At 32.1% G+C, this 16,252-nt stretch overlaps 2 protein-coding genes across 3 annotated transcripts in view; both read right to left on the reverse strand.

Moving 5' to 3' along the window:
* The window catches only part of LOC119667071, a 7,983-nt gene extending 3,443 nt beyond the window's left edge, over positions 1 to 4,540 (reverse strand). The window contains exons 1-9 of the mRNA XM_038076356.1: positions 3,850 to 4,540; positions 3,722 to 3,771; positions 3,454 to 3,649; positions 3,213 to 3,392; positions 832 to 1,708; positions 635 to 769; positions 365 to 576; positions 229 to 300; positions 6 to 142 (exon numbers count right to left, since the gene is read on the reverse strand). Of these exons, the coding sequence (XP_037932284.1) occupies positions 6 to 142; positions 229 to 300; positions 365 to 576; positions 635 to 769; positions 832 to 1,708; positions 3,213 to 3,392; positions 3,454 to 3,649; positions 3,722 to 3,771; positions 3,850 to 3,885 (1,895 nt within the window). The 5' untranslated portion in view covers positions 3,886 to 4,540. The remainder of the gene's footprint in view (positions 1 to 5; positions 143 to 228; positions 301 to 364; positions 577 to 634; positions 770 to 831; positions 1,709 to 3,212; positions 3,393 to 3,453; positions 3,650 to 3,721; positions 3,772 to 3,849) is intronic.
* A 2,211-nt stretch (positions 4,541 to 6,751) lies between these two features.
* Positions 6,752 to 16,252, reverse strand: part of LOC119671380 (serine/threonine-protein kinase S6KL-like) — a 93,627-nt gene continuing 84,126 nt past the window's right edge. For both annotated transcript variants that reach the window (XM_038081986.1, XM_038081985.1), the window contains exons 8-9: positions 6,979 to 7,263; positions 6,752 to 6,915 (exon numbers count right to left, since the gene is read on the reverse strand). In XM_038081986.1, the coding sequence (XP_037937914.1) occupies positions 6,808 to 6,915; positions 6,979 to 7,263 (393 nt within the window). In that variant the 3' untranslated portion in view covers positions 6,752 to 6,807. The remainder of the gene's footprint in view (positions 6,916 to 6,978; positions 7,264 to 16,252) is intronic.

Below are 16,252 nucleotides of genomic sequence, written 5' to 3' on the forward strand. Positions count from 1 at the left end.
GTGGCTGACTAAACAAATTCGTGACACTATTCTCATCTAAAGTACTACTGGCGGTTATAAATGTATTATTTTGTATTTGCATAGCTACGACTTCATCCGTTTTTTGCTTTTTCGATAAATCTAAATGTGAGCATTTTAAGTCCTTAAAACAGAATAGTGAAGAAGCCAAACAGAATTATGAGATAGACCTATCTAACATATTGTATATAAAATTCGTAGTTTACTTACTTTGCACATTTTTTCAAGAGAGTTTTTGATTTCCTCTATCACATTAGTTAAACTTAATAATGTGGTTTCAATCTAAAAAATATATATATTATTAAGGATAAGTGTTAAGCTTTAATTAGAACTTCTTTTTACTTACTTCAGGTACTAAATAGTTGACTAAATCCGCTTTTTCCTCAGCAGTTAAACTAATAAAAACATTTAAAATATTTCTAAGTAATTGCTGAACTTGAGACATAAAAATAGGTATACGTGTGCGTATATATTTAATAATCTCATTCTTCTGATATCTGGATATATCAGCGGCATCCTTTATGAATATATTGCAAAACTGCAAAACTTTGGCACATCCTGGAAGAGTTAAACAAATCAGATTTTAGCAGATTTGTACTTAAATAATTTTGCTTACCAATTGCACATTCTCTTAAACAATCCTGAAAGGTCGCATATAACGTGGCGGGTTCATTTGATATGGTGACGGGATTAATTGTTTGTATAATGCGATTTAAAATACCATGCAAGTCCATTATAATATTAATAACAACTGTAATAAAAACATTTATTATCCAAACATTTACATCACCCTGTATAACTAGTATTACTCACATTTCTTGAGCCTTATCAATTTGAGATATTTCCTTGTGGGTTCTACCATTTTTGTTAGCGAAGGTTGAGTTTCAGCAAAATTGATTAATTTCTCGCAAACATCCTCATCCATCTCTGGCAACAATGATTCGGTATAAAGCCAGTGTAAAATTGGCGTGAGAAGAAAAGAAGGTAAATTATAAAGCACACCGACTGGTGTAAGTGGTGATGAAGGCGGTGTATCCATTGAACTTGGAAATGGTGAAGGGCTACGTGCCCGGTATGGTGATAAAGGTGGTCGTCTAGTATTGCAGACTGTAGTGGTTTCTTGCGGTTGCAGCATGAAGTCGTGGTTGAAATTGAAAATGTTTTTGGAATGCGCTTGTGTCTCCAAGTGTGAATCAGAGTGGGAAGTTTGATTGAATCGTCTCATACCTGTACCAGTTTCATGACCAAATAATGTTGTGCTGCCATTACTATTGTACATGTAATTTGTGCTTAGACAATTGAAGGAGTTTGAAAGGTTAGAACTACGATGTGCGCTTAAGCCACTAACTGCAGTTATATTGAGACCAGGGTATTCGGTTGGCGGTTGCAAATAGATTGGTGATAGATTTAGTCGAGGTAGTGATTTTTGATTTTCTTCAGAGGCTGCACCAACTGTTGTTGGCATCGGTATTGTTACGGATATTTTAATTGGATTCGATGTTGTGGAACCACTTGTGCTTTCCTTATATTTCTGTTCTATATTGTGTGTTGGCATAAGTTGCTCCTGCGTTTGTTGTCTTTGCAATGTTTCATGCTGTTTGCAACTAGTTTGTATTATGCTCGCATTTGATAGGACGCACATACTGCAATCGAAGCCATTGAGCCGTAACACAGCGGAGTGTACGTGATACTGTGAAGAGAAAAAAGGAAGTTAAAAAAAGACTAGACACTAACAATTTTATATTGACTATTATAAAATGCATAATTATCAACTCTTAGATAGAACTATATAAATAATATCAGGTCGATATACACATTAGGTAGGTTGAAGTGGTGGCCTTGTTTCCAAAAAACTTACTTGAACTCATATAATGGCATATTATGGAACCATTGTGCCGAGAAAAATTAACGACTCCCCCATTAGGTAAAGGAAAGCCAACCTAACAGTTCTATAAATTTGGCCCTAATATTACAGGATAACAGTTCGGTCAGGTCGATAATAAAACAGGCTTCGAAGATTTTTAATCTTCTCCTAACTAAAGAAGGGTACTAACACATGAGATGGAGCACGGTCTTCTCCTGACTCTCAGAGCCACAGATGTGACAAAAATCATTATAGGGTAGACCCAGTATCACAGCATGTCTTCCTATATCGCAGTAACAGGTCACCACAGATGCCGTTGTGCTGAGCAGGTTCCGCCTTAGTTGAAGTAGCTGACTAGTGCGTTTTTTAATCAAGTTAGACTAAATCAACCTTGATGTCTGACAATGCTGTTCATTGATGCTTGGCAATGCTCAGGTATTTTGTTTTATTGCCATTTTAACTGTAGCAAGTGAAACGCCTATTTCTGAGAAGTAAATGTCAGGGAGAAGAGCGTCTGACTTGGGAAGCTGCAGTTGCGCGAGATGTCCCTATGTTCCGGAACCTATATGAGTTGGATCACGATACGCCTAGCTATGTCATTGAGGGAAGCTCGACAATTTTGAGTAATATTTGATTTGGCTAAAATGCGTATGATTGATTTAATGACAACTTGGCTATCCGAGAATATTGAAATAGAACCATCAGGTATTTGATTGCATAGAACCCATTGTACTGCATAATGGATTGCGACTACTTTTGCCTGAAAAACACTGCAGCGGTTTGGCAGTCGGAGGAAGAAGTTGAGATCTAATTTTCTAGAGAATATGTATACATTAAGTTCGAATTCATTTAATATAAAGATATTAAAAGTTGTCTTCTTAAAACATAACATTATAAAATAAAAATCTAAAACAAAATAATATTTTATGTAAATTGTTTTTAAATTCATTTAGTTTAAATTATAAAATAATAACAAAAGACAGTAAGCCCCCCTATAACGCCGTAGATTAGTTCCGCGTTATAGGAAAACTTGTTATAGGGATATTCCCGTATACCCCGTATCAACACGTGCAAAGGTATGCGAAGCTTATTATGAACTGTCCAAATTCCCACGTTATATGGGAGTATGCATTGATATCGCGTAATATGAAAGCGTTATAGGGGGGATTACTGTATTGAATAAAAATTATAGAAATAAAAACCTTTTTAATCAGTGCAATAAAAACATAAAGCGTTCCTTGAAAACTCAATTTAAATCTATAAAAAATTAATATAAATTAAGAAAAAATTTAAAGGAAATAAATTTGATAATTTTTAATTATTTGCTTACTTCCAAATTATTTGAGCTTTTTATGACCACATCACTGAAATATGTTTCACTTAAAGCTTCAGCAAATGAAAATTCCTTTTCCTGACCAGCTGCTTGACTCTCCTTCAGACGCTTACACTCCAAAGCATACCAATTCTCACAATCCAAAACTAAGATATCAGTCGGTGTTAAGGTATTTGTCTAAGAAAACATAATCCAAGCAATTATTTTAAGCTCAAAGGGCATTACTTCAAGCGCTTACTCTAAATTCTATGCTATGTCCAGCAAATGCTCCGAATACTAAACGTGGATTGGTATCGTTAACATCGTATGTCTCACAACTAAATAAGACACTAGCTGAATCGCAGCAGGTGCCACAGTCTTTTGATTCAGGAAGGGGACTAACCAAGTCATTGTACCAAGTTATATCGCTCGTATCATCCAAACGAAATTTTATACTATAACATATCAAAAAAAAAAAAGAGGAATTTAATATTTTCTTAAAGTAAAATCTTACACTTAACACTTACCCCTCTAATCCAGAAATTTCTGTTTTGCCCTCAAAAGTGCAGGACACAATCTTGAGTAAGAAGAAGAGAAGATAACAATTTTTTAATAAAAGATTGAATGAAATATTTATAAATAAAATATTACTTACCTCCCAAGTGCCTATGAAGTTGTGCTCCACTGCCATTTTTCCAGCACGCCAACGTGGGTAGCGCGGTTTGTCAGCGGGTGGGGCTGCTGCTCTAACTACATGAAAAAAACGCTTTGGCTGGTGGTGGGTTTTGGGTGCTTAAAATTTGATGAATCCTACAGATTTTTGCTCTACTGCCGCGTGAAAATTCCCTATTATGCATTGCACACACTTATTTTGTTTAAATAAATAAAATATTTGCATATTTAACTATGCATTTTTTCTACAAAATATTGCTTTCAATTTTCCCCCCGTTCGCGTGTGTGTGTGAATATGTGTTTGTTTGTGTATATGTGTGTGTGAAATATTAAATTTTCAACTGCTCCATTGTCCTTTTATTTAATGCCAATTCGGTTGCAATATTCATTAAATTCGTTCACTATTTTTAATTTATTTATGAAAGCACCTCGTTTTCTTTATATTTAATAAATAATTTAATGCTTTTATTTACTTTCACCTATGGCATTTTAATTTTCAAAGGCTCAGCCACAAATTTCATGACTAAAAGTAAAATTTTTCACTGCAACAAAAAGGAAGGAAAGTATCGTCAAGGATGGAGAGAATTGAGAGAAGAGGCAAATGTCAGACATAAGCAATGCGAGTACGCGGAACTCAACTGCTGCTGCTCAGCTGTTAAAGCAACAACGGCGAAAGGAGGAATAATAATAGAAATAATAAATTAACTTTTGGCGCGAAAACAGTGAACATATGAAAACGGTCAGCTGATTTGATAGCAACTGGTTAAGTTATTTTGCAATTATTTGCATTTTTTAAGCATATAGAAAGAAATTTACTTGATTAAAATAAAGTTAAAACTTTATAAAATTTAATTATTTTAATATACTGATCAAAAAAAGTATATTTTTCCTTTAAGTTTTTTAATTTAAAGGAACTGTTTTTGCCCATGTTTGTAAAGAAGATGACAATTTACCGATAAATAAATTTGTTTGCAATGTGCGCCAAAAAGTATGCAATGTATTTTAATTGAAGTTATTTACATTGAAAAATCATGCAAGCTGATAAGAAACTGTCGGTCTTAATAGTAATGCTTCAGAAACTCTGGAAAAACTCGAATAAAATTTCAACTAAAGCAATGTGCGAGGTCGAGTAAATTGAGATAAAGTAAATTGAAGTTTCCTAGCGATTTTTTGCACTGCACTTTTGTAAATATTTATTTATTTATTGCAATTATTTATTATTTTTAGTTAAAAGTTTTCAAATTTATTTATTTATTTATAAACATCTTATAACATATAAACATCTTTTCACAATGGTAACACCTAATTAACCTAAGTTTTATCTAATTTATCCGATTTGAAATTCTGGTTAATACCAACATTCGCTGCCATATCGACATAATTTATTATTTCCCCCAATTTACTATCAATTTACTCCAACTCGCACACGGCCATAAAAATAACATAATACGAGTGATGACTAATGGTTTAAATAGTTTTTTATTTATCAAAGATTAACAAACTCTTCAAAAATTCTATGTAGTTATGTATATTTATACCAATTTGTTGTGGTGTATTTTTATCAACATATGTTGAGCACTATTGCATGCATGAGTGAAGTGACAGTACTGCAATTTAATTGCAAAGGGATGTATAAATATACTATTTAATTATTTTAATAAATGTAGATAATTTTTATATTGTGCTCTTAATTGTGAGTTTAAGTTTGGCGGCGTGTATGTGACAGACTTCAAGTAAACCGCCATAATGCTCTTATTTTAGTCACTAAAGCTAGTGTCATTAATTAAATAAAAAGTGACAAATAACCTGGAACTTGAGCATTGAAAGTTTGTACAGTCTTTTTGACAGGCACCAGTTCTAAGCCTGGCACTTGCTATCCAAAGAAATTATATACGAACTTATTACGAAATTCGAATATTTTCTAAGACCACTGCTGATGAATACTTGGCAATACTCAAAACAACGTTGTATGGTCAGCCAAGTTTCAATAAATTAAATAAAATTTTGTTCTTGTCTTTTCTTTGCTATTCCAATCCGTCTAGCTAGTAATTTTTGTTTATTATTTTTAGAGAGTTTTATATGATAAGTGTATTCCTGTATAAACATCTACCTGTATCATTTTAACTAATTTTTTTTATGAATTTTGCAAGGCTTCCAATAAGATTATCTGATAGTTATTCGGGGTCCTTAAAAAAGAATTATCCAAGAATAGTAGCATTGCCACAATATGCCGGTATTCAGTGCTACATATCTGCACAATTAATAAGAGATTGATAATTATTCCACTTTGCAGAGGTTGTAAAACTCATCGGTTTGAACTCTTAATCTCTCTGTATGCCTACCTATTAAGCAATAATCGACTACAAAGGATGTATCATTGTCGAAATCGGTCCTGTTCAAATTAATTAACTTTCTTATTTAAAATGAACACAAGATTGCCCGATTTATTCAGTCTTGAAAGGGAATGTGACTGGAAGTCTTGCCTGTTTCTAAGCAGAATCGACAATCTATCTCTTCAGACAGATCCATTTTGTTAAGGTGATAACGTTGTCCGTGGTGACCTTGGTATTCCACCCAACCTCAACTCCCTTCTGCTGAGGAAGGATACCTTACCATAATTGTAAGGATGAACCAGCTCTTTAGTCTGACGGTTAACTGGAATTTCACGCCAGTAGCGGCTTCTTTCGGTAGAAAACCATTTTTCAATCAGAGACCTAGGCCAACTTAATTCACAATAAGGCTTTAGTCTACAGAGTTGAATAGCAGATTCTGACAAATATAATGTAATATATATATAATATAATATAAGTATATAGCTTAACTGTTTCAACTTTTAATTTCTAGAAAATAAAATATAATCCCGGGGTGTTTTTTTCTTTATTTCACTATTATTGTTTGCTAAAAAGAAACTATAAAAATAAAAGAGATGAGATTCAAAGATTTAAAAATCTTGGAATGCTTTTGTTGCTATGGCACTAGAAGTCTCTTCATAACAGTTGCCTTTATATACTGGAATGTTATCCTTTTCCATAATATCAAGTGGATTTACCTTAAAGTAAAATAATATTAAATATTACTGTAAATCACAAATCTGAATGAATGGAATACTTACACTTAATAAATACTCTGCGTTTATTTTGAAATGTTGATAAAGAGCGATTTTCTGCAATCCCAAAACAGAACGCAAACGAAGTTTTGGATCAACTTCTAAGAGACGTTTCAAAACATCCTTGCCTTCATGTGGCAAATCAGCTACTTCAGATGGTAGAAAATTTTGACAATCCAATGAAGCTACCAACGGAAGACTCTCGACTGTGGGCTTTATAAAATCCACAGCATCCTTAGGTGCATTTTCACATGACTCCGGCAAATTGAAAAAAACTTTTATGTCGGGACTCTGAAAAAAAAATAAAAAAGAAAAATTCAAATACAAAATTGATGTTGTCTATTTATACTCTTCAATTAAATCTATAGTTAGATCAGCTGCACATGTCGGTATGCGAGCTCTTTGGCCGCAGTCGCAACATGTTTTCCTTTGGTTAGCTACAGTTTGGATAAAAATAGATTCAATAACCATAATTCCTGCCCGCAAACCTGTTGCAATTCTTGGCTATTATTATTTAGTATGGAGTGCTTGGAAGATATATGATTGCGTTGCATTATTATACTTGGAAAAAAGGCAGCTATGATCGTTAAATTATACGATTGCATTAGCAAAACATAAACAGTGGGGAATGTGGAATAATCGAAGTGTAATTCTAGCAAGCAGAACAGGCCAGGATAGGATTTTTATTTGCCACAACAAGCATCGAACATCAATTAGAGAACGATTAATAATGGATGAACATATATCAGTAAAAGACTATTTGCAGAATCAAATGGTCACACTACAGAGATATGCATTGGTGCAGAGAAAAATATTTTTGAGGAACAATAATGAAGAAAATATTTAATAATATGTAGCTTTATCATTCATTTGAATTACATCTTTATATTATACATTTATCTATAATACAAAATTGTTAAAAATAACTATTTGATTATATGTAAAGAGAATGGGCTTGACTTTGATAAGAAACTCTCATTGCATTTATGTCTACTAGTATCAATATATATCTATTATCCAGTTTGGATCCATTGATCAGATGTTGAATCAGTTACAATTAATTCAATCATTTGTTTTGGGAATGCAGCCATATAATTAGTTTCATATTTTGAAGATGTTTTGTAATTGGAAGCAATGCCTAACAGTCGGTGAGCATCATTGAGCACGATTCTTAGTAAGTTGAATTACTTTTTATTATGAAAGTCATTGCACATCACTGGTCATTGGTAAAGAATTATGTATTTTTCAGAGTTGGAGTAGCTAGTGCTCCATAGCAGTTGCAGGTCAGTAGATATCTTTGATGTCCATTATTAGCGATTATTGGTTTGGTAAGCTTATTTATCCTATTGATTGGATAGGCATCTAATGCATATAGGTTGGTTGAGTATCTTCCAGAGTTGGACTAACTAGAGTGTGGCACTTTATCAGTTTGCCAAATTTAGATTAGTGGGATAGGCTTCTAGTGCAAAACCGGTGATATTTTCAAGAGTTGAACTAGCTAAAAAGTCAAAGTTTGTTTGCTTGACATACAGGCACGCATAGATTGTTATTTACATACAATGAGTTTTTCCGAGATTTTAGCCTAAGCCAGAGGTTTATTATCATTATCATTATCGGATTTATCGGATTCTCGAGCAAGAGTCAAATAGTCAAATCACACAAAACAAGCTTGAGATAGCTAAAAGCAAGAAGCGAAAGTGGGAAGAACTTATTATCATTATCGGATTTATCGGATTCTCGAGCAAGAGCCAAAATACACAAAATTACCAGTCACTGTAGAGATAAATCCTTCACAATACCTGATATTGTTCTCATCTTCCGGTTAAACTATAAGTCAATTTGCTTAACTAGACCATTAAGAAAAGAACAGAAATGAATAACGTGCTTAATAAAAAAAAAAGATTATTCGACAATCCATTGAAATATTGATGCGAATATGTTAGAGTCGATGCCTGATAGCACAATCACCGTCTAGATGCCATTATATTACTGTGAAACCTAGTTAAGCTATGCCGTCATATAAACAAATAAAAATTTCTGATGAAATGTCACAAAGCGGAAGTTTCGTTTCGTACTAAATTTAATTTACTTTAACAATTTAATTATAAAAGTGAATTTTTTGGTCAATTAAATTTATTATTGATCTATCTGATCTGTAAGTCGATAAGGGGCAGTAAGCATAACAAGCCAAAACTGAATCATCGCAAGGAGAACAAATAAGTGAGAAGAGACGCTAATAAATAATTCATACTAGTATTAACTGCAGCCGTAAGTAGCAGCCAAGTAGCCTAGCTGGGTAATCGCTCTAATGCATGCAAATTGAGTTCAATTAGCACAATTCGGGACGCCTACGAAATACAAAAATATTTAATATTAGCAACGAATCGCTTAATTTATCACGAAATAATCGCAATAAACAAATTTCACAAATGAAAAAATATAATTTTTCACGTTAAAAAGGCAAATTAATTTTAGCTCAACTCTTCGCTTAGCTCAGTCGAACTTACTTACGTTCATAGTTTTGCATACACGCTGACGTCAAACTTTTGGTGGTGGTGAGTGTGGTGAATACAAAATTAGAAGTAGTAGACAATCGCGGTTGAGATAGCTAAAACAACAATTATTTAACAAATAATGAGTCGAACTTACTTACGTTCACAGTTTTGATAACGCTGGCGTCAAAGTTTTGGTGGTGGTGAGTGTGGTGAATACAAAATTCGAATATGTAGAAAATCACGGTACGTAGCGAAAAAAATCGTAAGTTTCTATTTATATTTCTAATCCAGAATGAATAACAATTAGGCGCAAGTAACCACAACAATTATTTAACGAATAATGAGTCGAACGTTCATAGTTTTACATACGCTGGCGTCAAACTTTTGGTAGTGGTGAGTGTGGTGAATACAAAATTAGAATATGTAGAAAATCGCGGTACGTAGCAAAAAAAATCATAAGTTTCTATTTATATTTCTAATCCAGAATGAATAACAATTAAACGCAAGTAACCACAACAATTATTTAAGGAATAATGAGTTATGATATTACAATACGACTGAGGGTCTGTCACTGCTAGCATTTCTGCTATCACTGTGACTACATACTTTTGTTATTGTTTGGCTTTTTTTATAATTAATTTGTTTTTGTAATTAAATTAAATGAAGTGCATTCTTATGCTTGGCAGGTACGGGCACCGGCACGCACGCAAATTCAACCAACCCATGCGATGCTGTCAAAAAAATTCGCTGACAGGCAAATCACCGACTGACTGACTAGTCTGTGTGGACAATTAAAAAATATATTTCCATTGTTGTTGTTGTGTTTTGTGCTTTTTTTATTGCATGCAAAATGCTGGCATAATGCGGCGCCTACAAACAACGTACAACTAACGACCTAGACCTTTACATTTGTTAAGGCCTGCAAGGCAATTTAATGGTTACTACTGTTTTGTTTTTGTTTTGATTTGTTTATTATTATTGTTTGTGCTTTCCCTCTTCTTTGCGTAATAGAAGAAAAAAAAACCAACAACAATAAAACATATGAAACGTCTGAAGTGTCAGTTGAAAACAGTTGAAAGAAATGGAAATCGAGTTGAAATCGAAATGCAATGACAGTACGTCAAAGCCATCAAAAAATATTCTTAATACCGTAAAAAGGTGAATAAAGACAATATAAACATTTTACTAAAAATCTTCAAAAATCATTTCAATATAATTAATTATATAAATTTTTCGTTAAATATTGCAGATAATGCCATTAAGTGACCATAAAATGAGGATTCATGTAGTGTTGTTCCTTGTTTTATTAAAACCCTACCATACGTTTACACTAACGCAATTAATGCAGTTTTATAATTAGCCCACTAATTGAGTAGTAAGCTGGCACATTTGCCCTACAAAAATATACGATACAATTAAGTAAAAAAAATTAAGTAAAAAAAAATAATAAATCTTATAGTAAAGAGACTGTTCTGCAATCAATTGTCAGAATATTGTTAGCTGCCTGATAGATATTTGGATTTAAAAGATGATCGTCGGTTTAACCAGTTAATCACTTAAAAAGTGAAGTTCCAATATCTTTATCAAAGGAGATAAATATTTGCAAATTTAGAAACTTAGTACTTCCTTCCTTTTACACCTTTAACTTATCATTCGATTTGAAGTCTGCAAAATAAAATTATGTATAATACGTGTTTGAAAACTTTAATTGAGACTCGTGGAATCATATGAACCATGTTACAAGCACCATTAAACATGGTGTTCACCTCGTTGCTGGAAACCGCGGGGTCAGAAGAGTATTGTAAGAAGTCTCAAGTTTGTGCTTAAATTGTAGTGCTAACGACGAGGAGAGGAAGAAGAAGAGAAAGATGAATAAACATAAGGTGAAGAAAAAGAAGAGGAAAACGAAGACGATAAGGAAGAGGAAAACGATTAAGAAGAGAAAGACGAAAACGAACAAGAGGAAGAAGAAAAAAGGAGGAAGAAGCAGGAAAAGAAGAGAAAGACGCAAACGAAAAAGAAGAAGAAATGAAAAAAGAAGTCGAAGAAGAAGAAGAATAAGAAGAAAATGAAGAAAACAACAAAAAAACAATCTCTTACCTTCTTATTTTCAAATATTAACTTAAACTCTATAATTATGCTTTGAAAAAATACATAACTTTTTCTTCTGCACATATAATATAAAAAAGTTATCACATAAGATTAGGAAAATGTGATTAATTAATGTAATTATAATATAAAAATTACAGAAGATAGGTTCTTACTATCTCATAGAAATAAACTTTTAAATGATTTTTATATTTATTAACATATAATGAAGACTTAATTCAGACGTTTATTATAAGATAAAGAATAGAATAAATTATAAATAATGTAATTTATTTTACGTACTCATGTAATAAATAAGCAAATAAAAATGTTTTAAGTAAATTCTAAAGTCTCTAAAAGTCGTTTACAAATTCCCAGTGCCTTAGGTGAAATCTCAGTATATTTTTAATTTTAGAAATCTGCATTAAAATCCCTCTCCCATTAAATTAAATTGCAAAAGAACAACGCCAACAACAACAATTGATCTGATACATAAATAAGGTTTTATAATGCAAATTTCAATTACCCTAGATCTAGAAAAACTAGCAAACTAACTTAAAATAGTAACAATTTAGCCTATAATAGCTTAAGCAAAAACAACAATAGCAACGTACACTGCGATAATCGTTACATGAACGAACACGCAACAAAAATCCCATGCAACTTTGGTTGAATAACTAATTGCAATGCATACGACGACCATTACAAGATTTTCCCTTTTCATGGCTTGAATCCGCAAAACAAGCCAAGAGGCAGGAAAACATTTGTTGTAAGTGCAGAGTTACTTAGCTAAGTAACGCTCTTCACCAATATGCCGAGCCATCATTTTCTGCACTCGTAGCATTATGCGACAATGACCTCTTTTTACGTATTTAGGTACTTCAAGGCCAATAGCTAAGAATTATGTGTTATGTGTGCAAGTCCAACTGACAACAAGAAAACAAGAAGACCATGAAGGACAACGCAAGACCAAAGATTCACGCGTCCAAACGATCCGAAGAGACCAAAGTGATCAAACGCATACAATTGGGTCTGGTGTGCATGTAAGCAAAGCATTTACAACAAATAGAATGTTTATGCAGCGCAGGATCCTTTGTGCTTGTTTTGGGTTTGTTTGATGTAATGTACAAAAGCGCCGTCTCTCTAGCCCCACTCCAGGCCAACGTGTGCTCTCTGCTAAAATTTATAGTTTTTTGTGCAAATATTTATGTTGGCAACGGAGGAAATCTGGTGTTAGTAACATAAAGCAATAGCGAAAGCTTTGGACGCAGCAACGAAAGGAAATGTATTGTAAGTGCGTAGCAAGAAATTAATCAATAAGGGTTCTGCAACCCAAAATTTTCAAATATATGTTTATAAAGCACGATATAAAAATATTAAGTTCCATTAGACTGATACGATACTGCTTCGAAGAATAGTAGCTTCAGATATCATAATATCTTATACAATAAACATGACACTGTAGACACAACTCTAAATTAAGAATACTAGTGTTCTTAAAATACTATTTCGATCTATTGAAAGTTTAGCGCAATAAACTCCTTTCCAAAAAAACGTTAACACCAATTATTTCTAATAGATGAAAAATTCATAGACTTGTGGAAATGAACAAGTTTACTGCTTTTGACAGAAAAAAGAGAGTACATACAGAATAAAATACAACAATGATTTCAATATAATCTATAATTATATTATAACTATAATAATATTTTTAATATATTAAATGAATACGGTTAAACAATATATAAAAAAGCAAGTATTTAAATCAACCAAACATGGTATTAGTATAGCAGAAAACAGATTTGTTGAGACAGATTACTGGTAACTAGAAAAACCAATAGAAGAAATGTAGATCTGCTATAAAAAATTAACGTTAACAGCTGAAAACTACTGTTATATATCATTAGGATATCAGAAGACAGATTAAAGTTAAACTTTGTTAGGGCAGCTTTCTAGGATTTGGGACACGTTAATGTCGCATAATATCTGTCCACAGAAAAAATATAGAATTAGAAAGATTGACAATAGTTGTTAATAGTTGTTATTTGTAGAAATACATAGTTAATAATAAGATGGTGTTATATGACAGACTACTTCTTGGCTTGAACCTTTTCTTTCCAGTTCCAGTTTATTAAACGTTGTATATAGGTATAAGTTCTTCGCGTTTTATAAGGTACTATAATACCGCAATAAACCCAAGTGAATCCTTAGGCCCTTAATCTTTCTTTTTGTCTCCTAACACAATTTTTAAAAACCTTTAGCTGACATTAACTATATTTGGAGAAAGTAAAACTGAACGGGACTCGATGAAGTAATTATAAGATTTAAATCATCAGGGAAACCGATAAAAATCTATACTTCTTAATAACTGGGTTTTGAAGAACATATTTATTATAATAAAAATCTTTTTCTAATGTCAATTTTTTTGTAATCTGGGACTTACACGATAGATAAAAAATTTTAGTTTAGTTTCATATAATTTAATTTCTTCAGCACAAAAGATTTTATATTTCATTTATTAATTAATAATATCATTAAATAATTTATATTTTATTTCATTTAATGTTCATCATTGAAAACTACCCATCAAGAAACGACAATGTAAAGCAACCCTAAAATTGAAGAGAACCGCAGTGGTCAGAACAGTTGCAAACAGTCGTATGCATACTGCAAACTACATTTCAAGATATATTCATTAGTTGCGCAGATACTATAAGAAAGACTATGTGTCCGATTTTTACTATAACAGTTATATGATTATTTCAAGATTTCTTTTATATATATACAACACTGTGTTGTTTTAATATTATGTGCAATGTCTTTGTAATATTGTACAGACTTTTAAGGAAGTCCCTAGACTTAAGCCGTAGAGTGGATATGTATCTTCTGACCCCTGCAGGGAGTAGTGATTAAACAACTCAATAAAATGTCTAAAATGTCTAAAATGTCCCTCTGCTAATTCACAAACTGCAGTAGTAGACGGCAGAAACACTGCACATTAGCCAGTGTTTCGACAATATATCAATTATATTGAACAGTAAGGAATTGAGCAAGAATAAATCGCTGCTGTGTTAATTTTTGTTAGCTGTTTATCTGTTAATGTATTAGTATTCATTTATTAATAATAGATATATAAGATATTATATTATATATAAGATATTATTATTATGTTGAATCTAGTTTAGTCAGTGCACTTGAGCACTTTTACTCTTTCTTAACTCGAGATATTTTCAAAACCCCTCTTTACGCCTTGACTGGATTATTGTTTATCACTTCAATAGACTAAGCAATAATTGATCTTTAAAGAACTTTGAAAATCAAATTAAATATGTTATATTAATATTTTAAATAATTGTTGTTCGTAAAAAACTATTTATAGCTTTTAAAAGTGTATATATGCCTTCTTAATTTTAGTTTTTACCCTTAATAACTTTGAAAATAAAATATTTATTAATATTCACTAACGAATGTTACAGACTGCGAGTGTAGCTCCTCAGCAGAGTCTACTTGACCAATAATAATTTCTAATTATTTTAATTTACTATGCATATTACAAAGGCACCAACTCTCAAACCACAATCATGCCAAGGGCAGCAATTAATGCAATGCATTACAAAGTCGTAGGAATATCCAGTAATATCTTTCGATCATCATTGCGTTTGGAAATCAAGAGCCGAGGTGTTTCCAGATTGCATTAAACTCACACTTGCACTTTACTCGGTTAGGAGGCAGTTTTGTTAACGTGGCACAAACAACCACAATTCTGTTCTTGCGTCTTTGCGGTTGCACATGCGCCTTGCCTCGCCTCGCATTGCATTTTCGATTACTCCTGTTCTCGGTGGCTACGTTCAAGTGTTTGGCATATCCTCTGTCTGTCTGTTTGCTTAGTTGACTATAGTTTTATGCTTGGCTACCGACTGTGTTACACGCTGTTGTTGAAAACAAATGACCAAGAAATTAGCTTCATAAGTGCTTTGAATAAAGAGCGGCTAAGCAAAACTATAAGTTTATATATAGATCTTTTAGGAGTGCTTCCTGCTGAAACTAACAATCATTTTAAGGTTGTATAATTATTGTTAATTATAGTTAACAAATTTAATTTGTGTTAAGTTTAGTTTAGATTGTTTTTCTTTTTGCAACTCGATGATTATCTGAATCTTTATGTTAATAACTATCACTTTATTTAAAAATTACAATACCTTTTTAAATCCATGCTAGACTGGCACTTTGGCGTAGAAAATAATTGTGTTGCTAATCATTAGCGAAAGACCTATAAATATCTAATAATAACTTTGAAAAACTGACAAACGTTGTATGTGAAAAAGATATATTCAAATTGGTAAAGACATCGAAGACTCCATTAACATATATATATTTAATCAGTATTAAAGAGATGGAGGGATTTATCGATAAAAAGCTTATCTATATGTTTGATTCAAATTTCTGATATTCAAATCCAGATAAATAAAGTTTAAATTAAAATTACGTTATAAATTTAATAACATTATAACTACATATCGTACTTAAAATATAGATAATTGGTCAATATGTTAGATTGTTCCAAATAAAAGGCTTTGTTTAGAAAATGTTTTCTTCTTTCTCTCCTTCTCCCTTGTTTAAAATTTATGTATACATATTTGTTACTATAATTATTTTATATTATTACAACTGTAATAGTTTATTCATTATCCGATTCA

The sequence above is a fragment of the Teleopsis dalmanni genome, chromosome 1 (assembly GCF_002237135.1).
Source record: "Teleopsis dalmanni isolate 2A chromosome 1, ASM223713v2, whole genome shotgun sequence".
Lineage (NCBI taxonomy): Eukaryota > Metazoa > Arthropoda > Insecta > Diptera > Diopsidae > Teleopsis > Teleopsis dalmanni.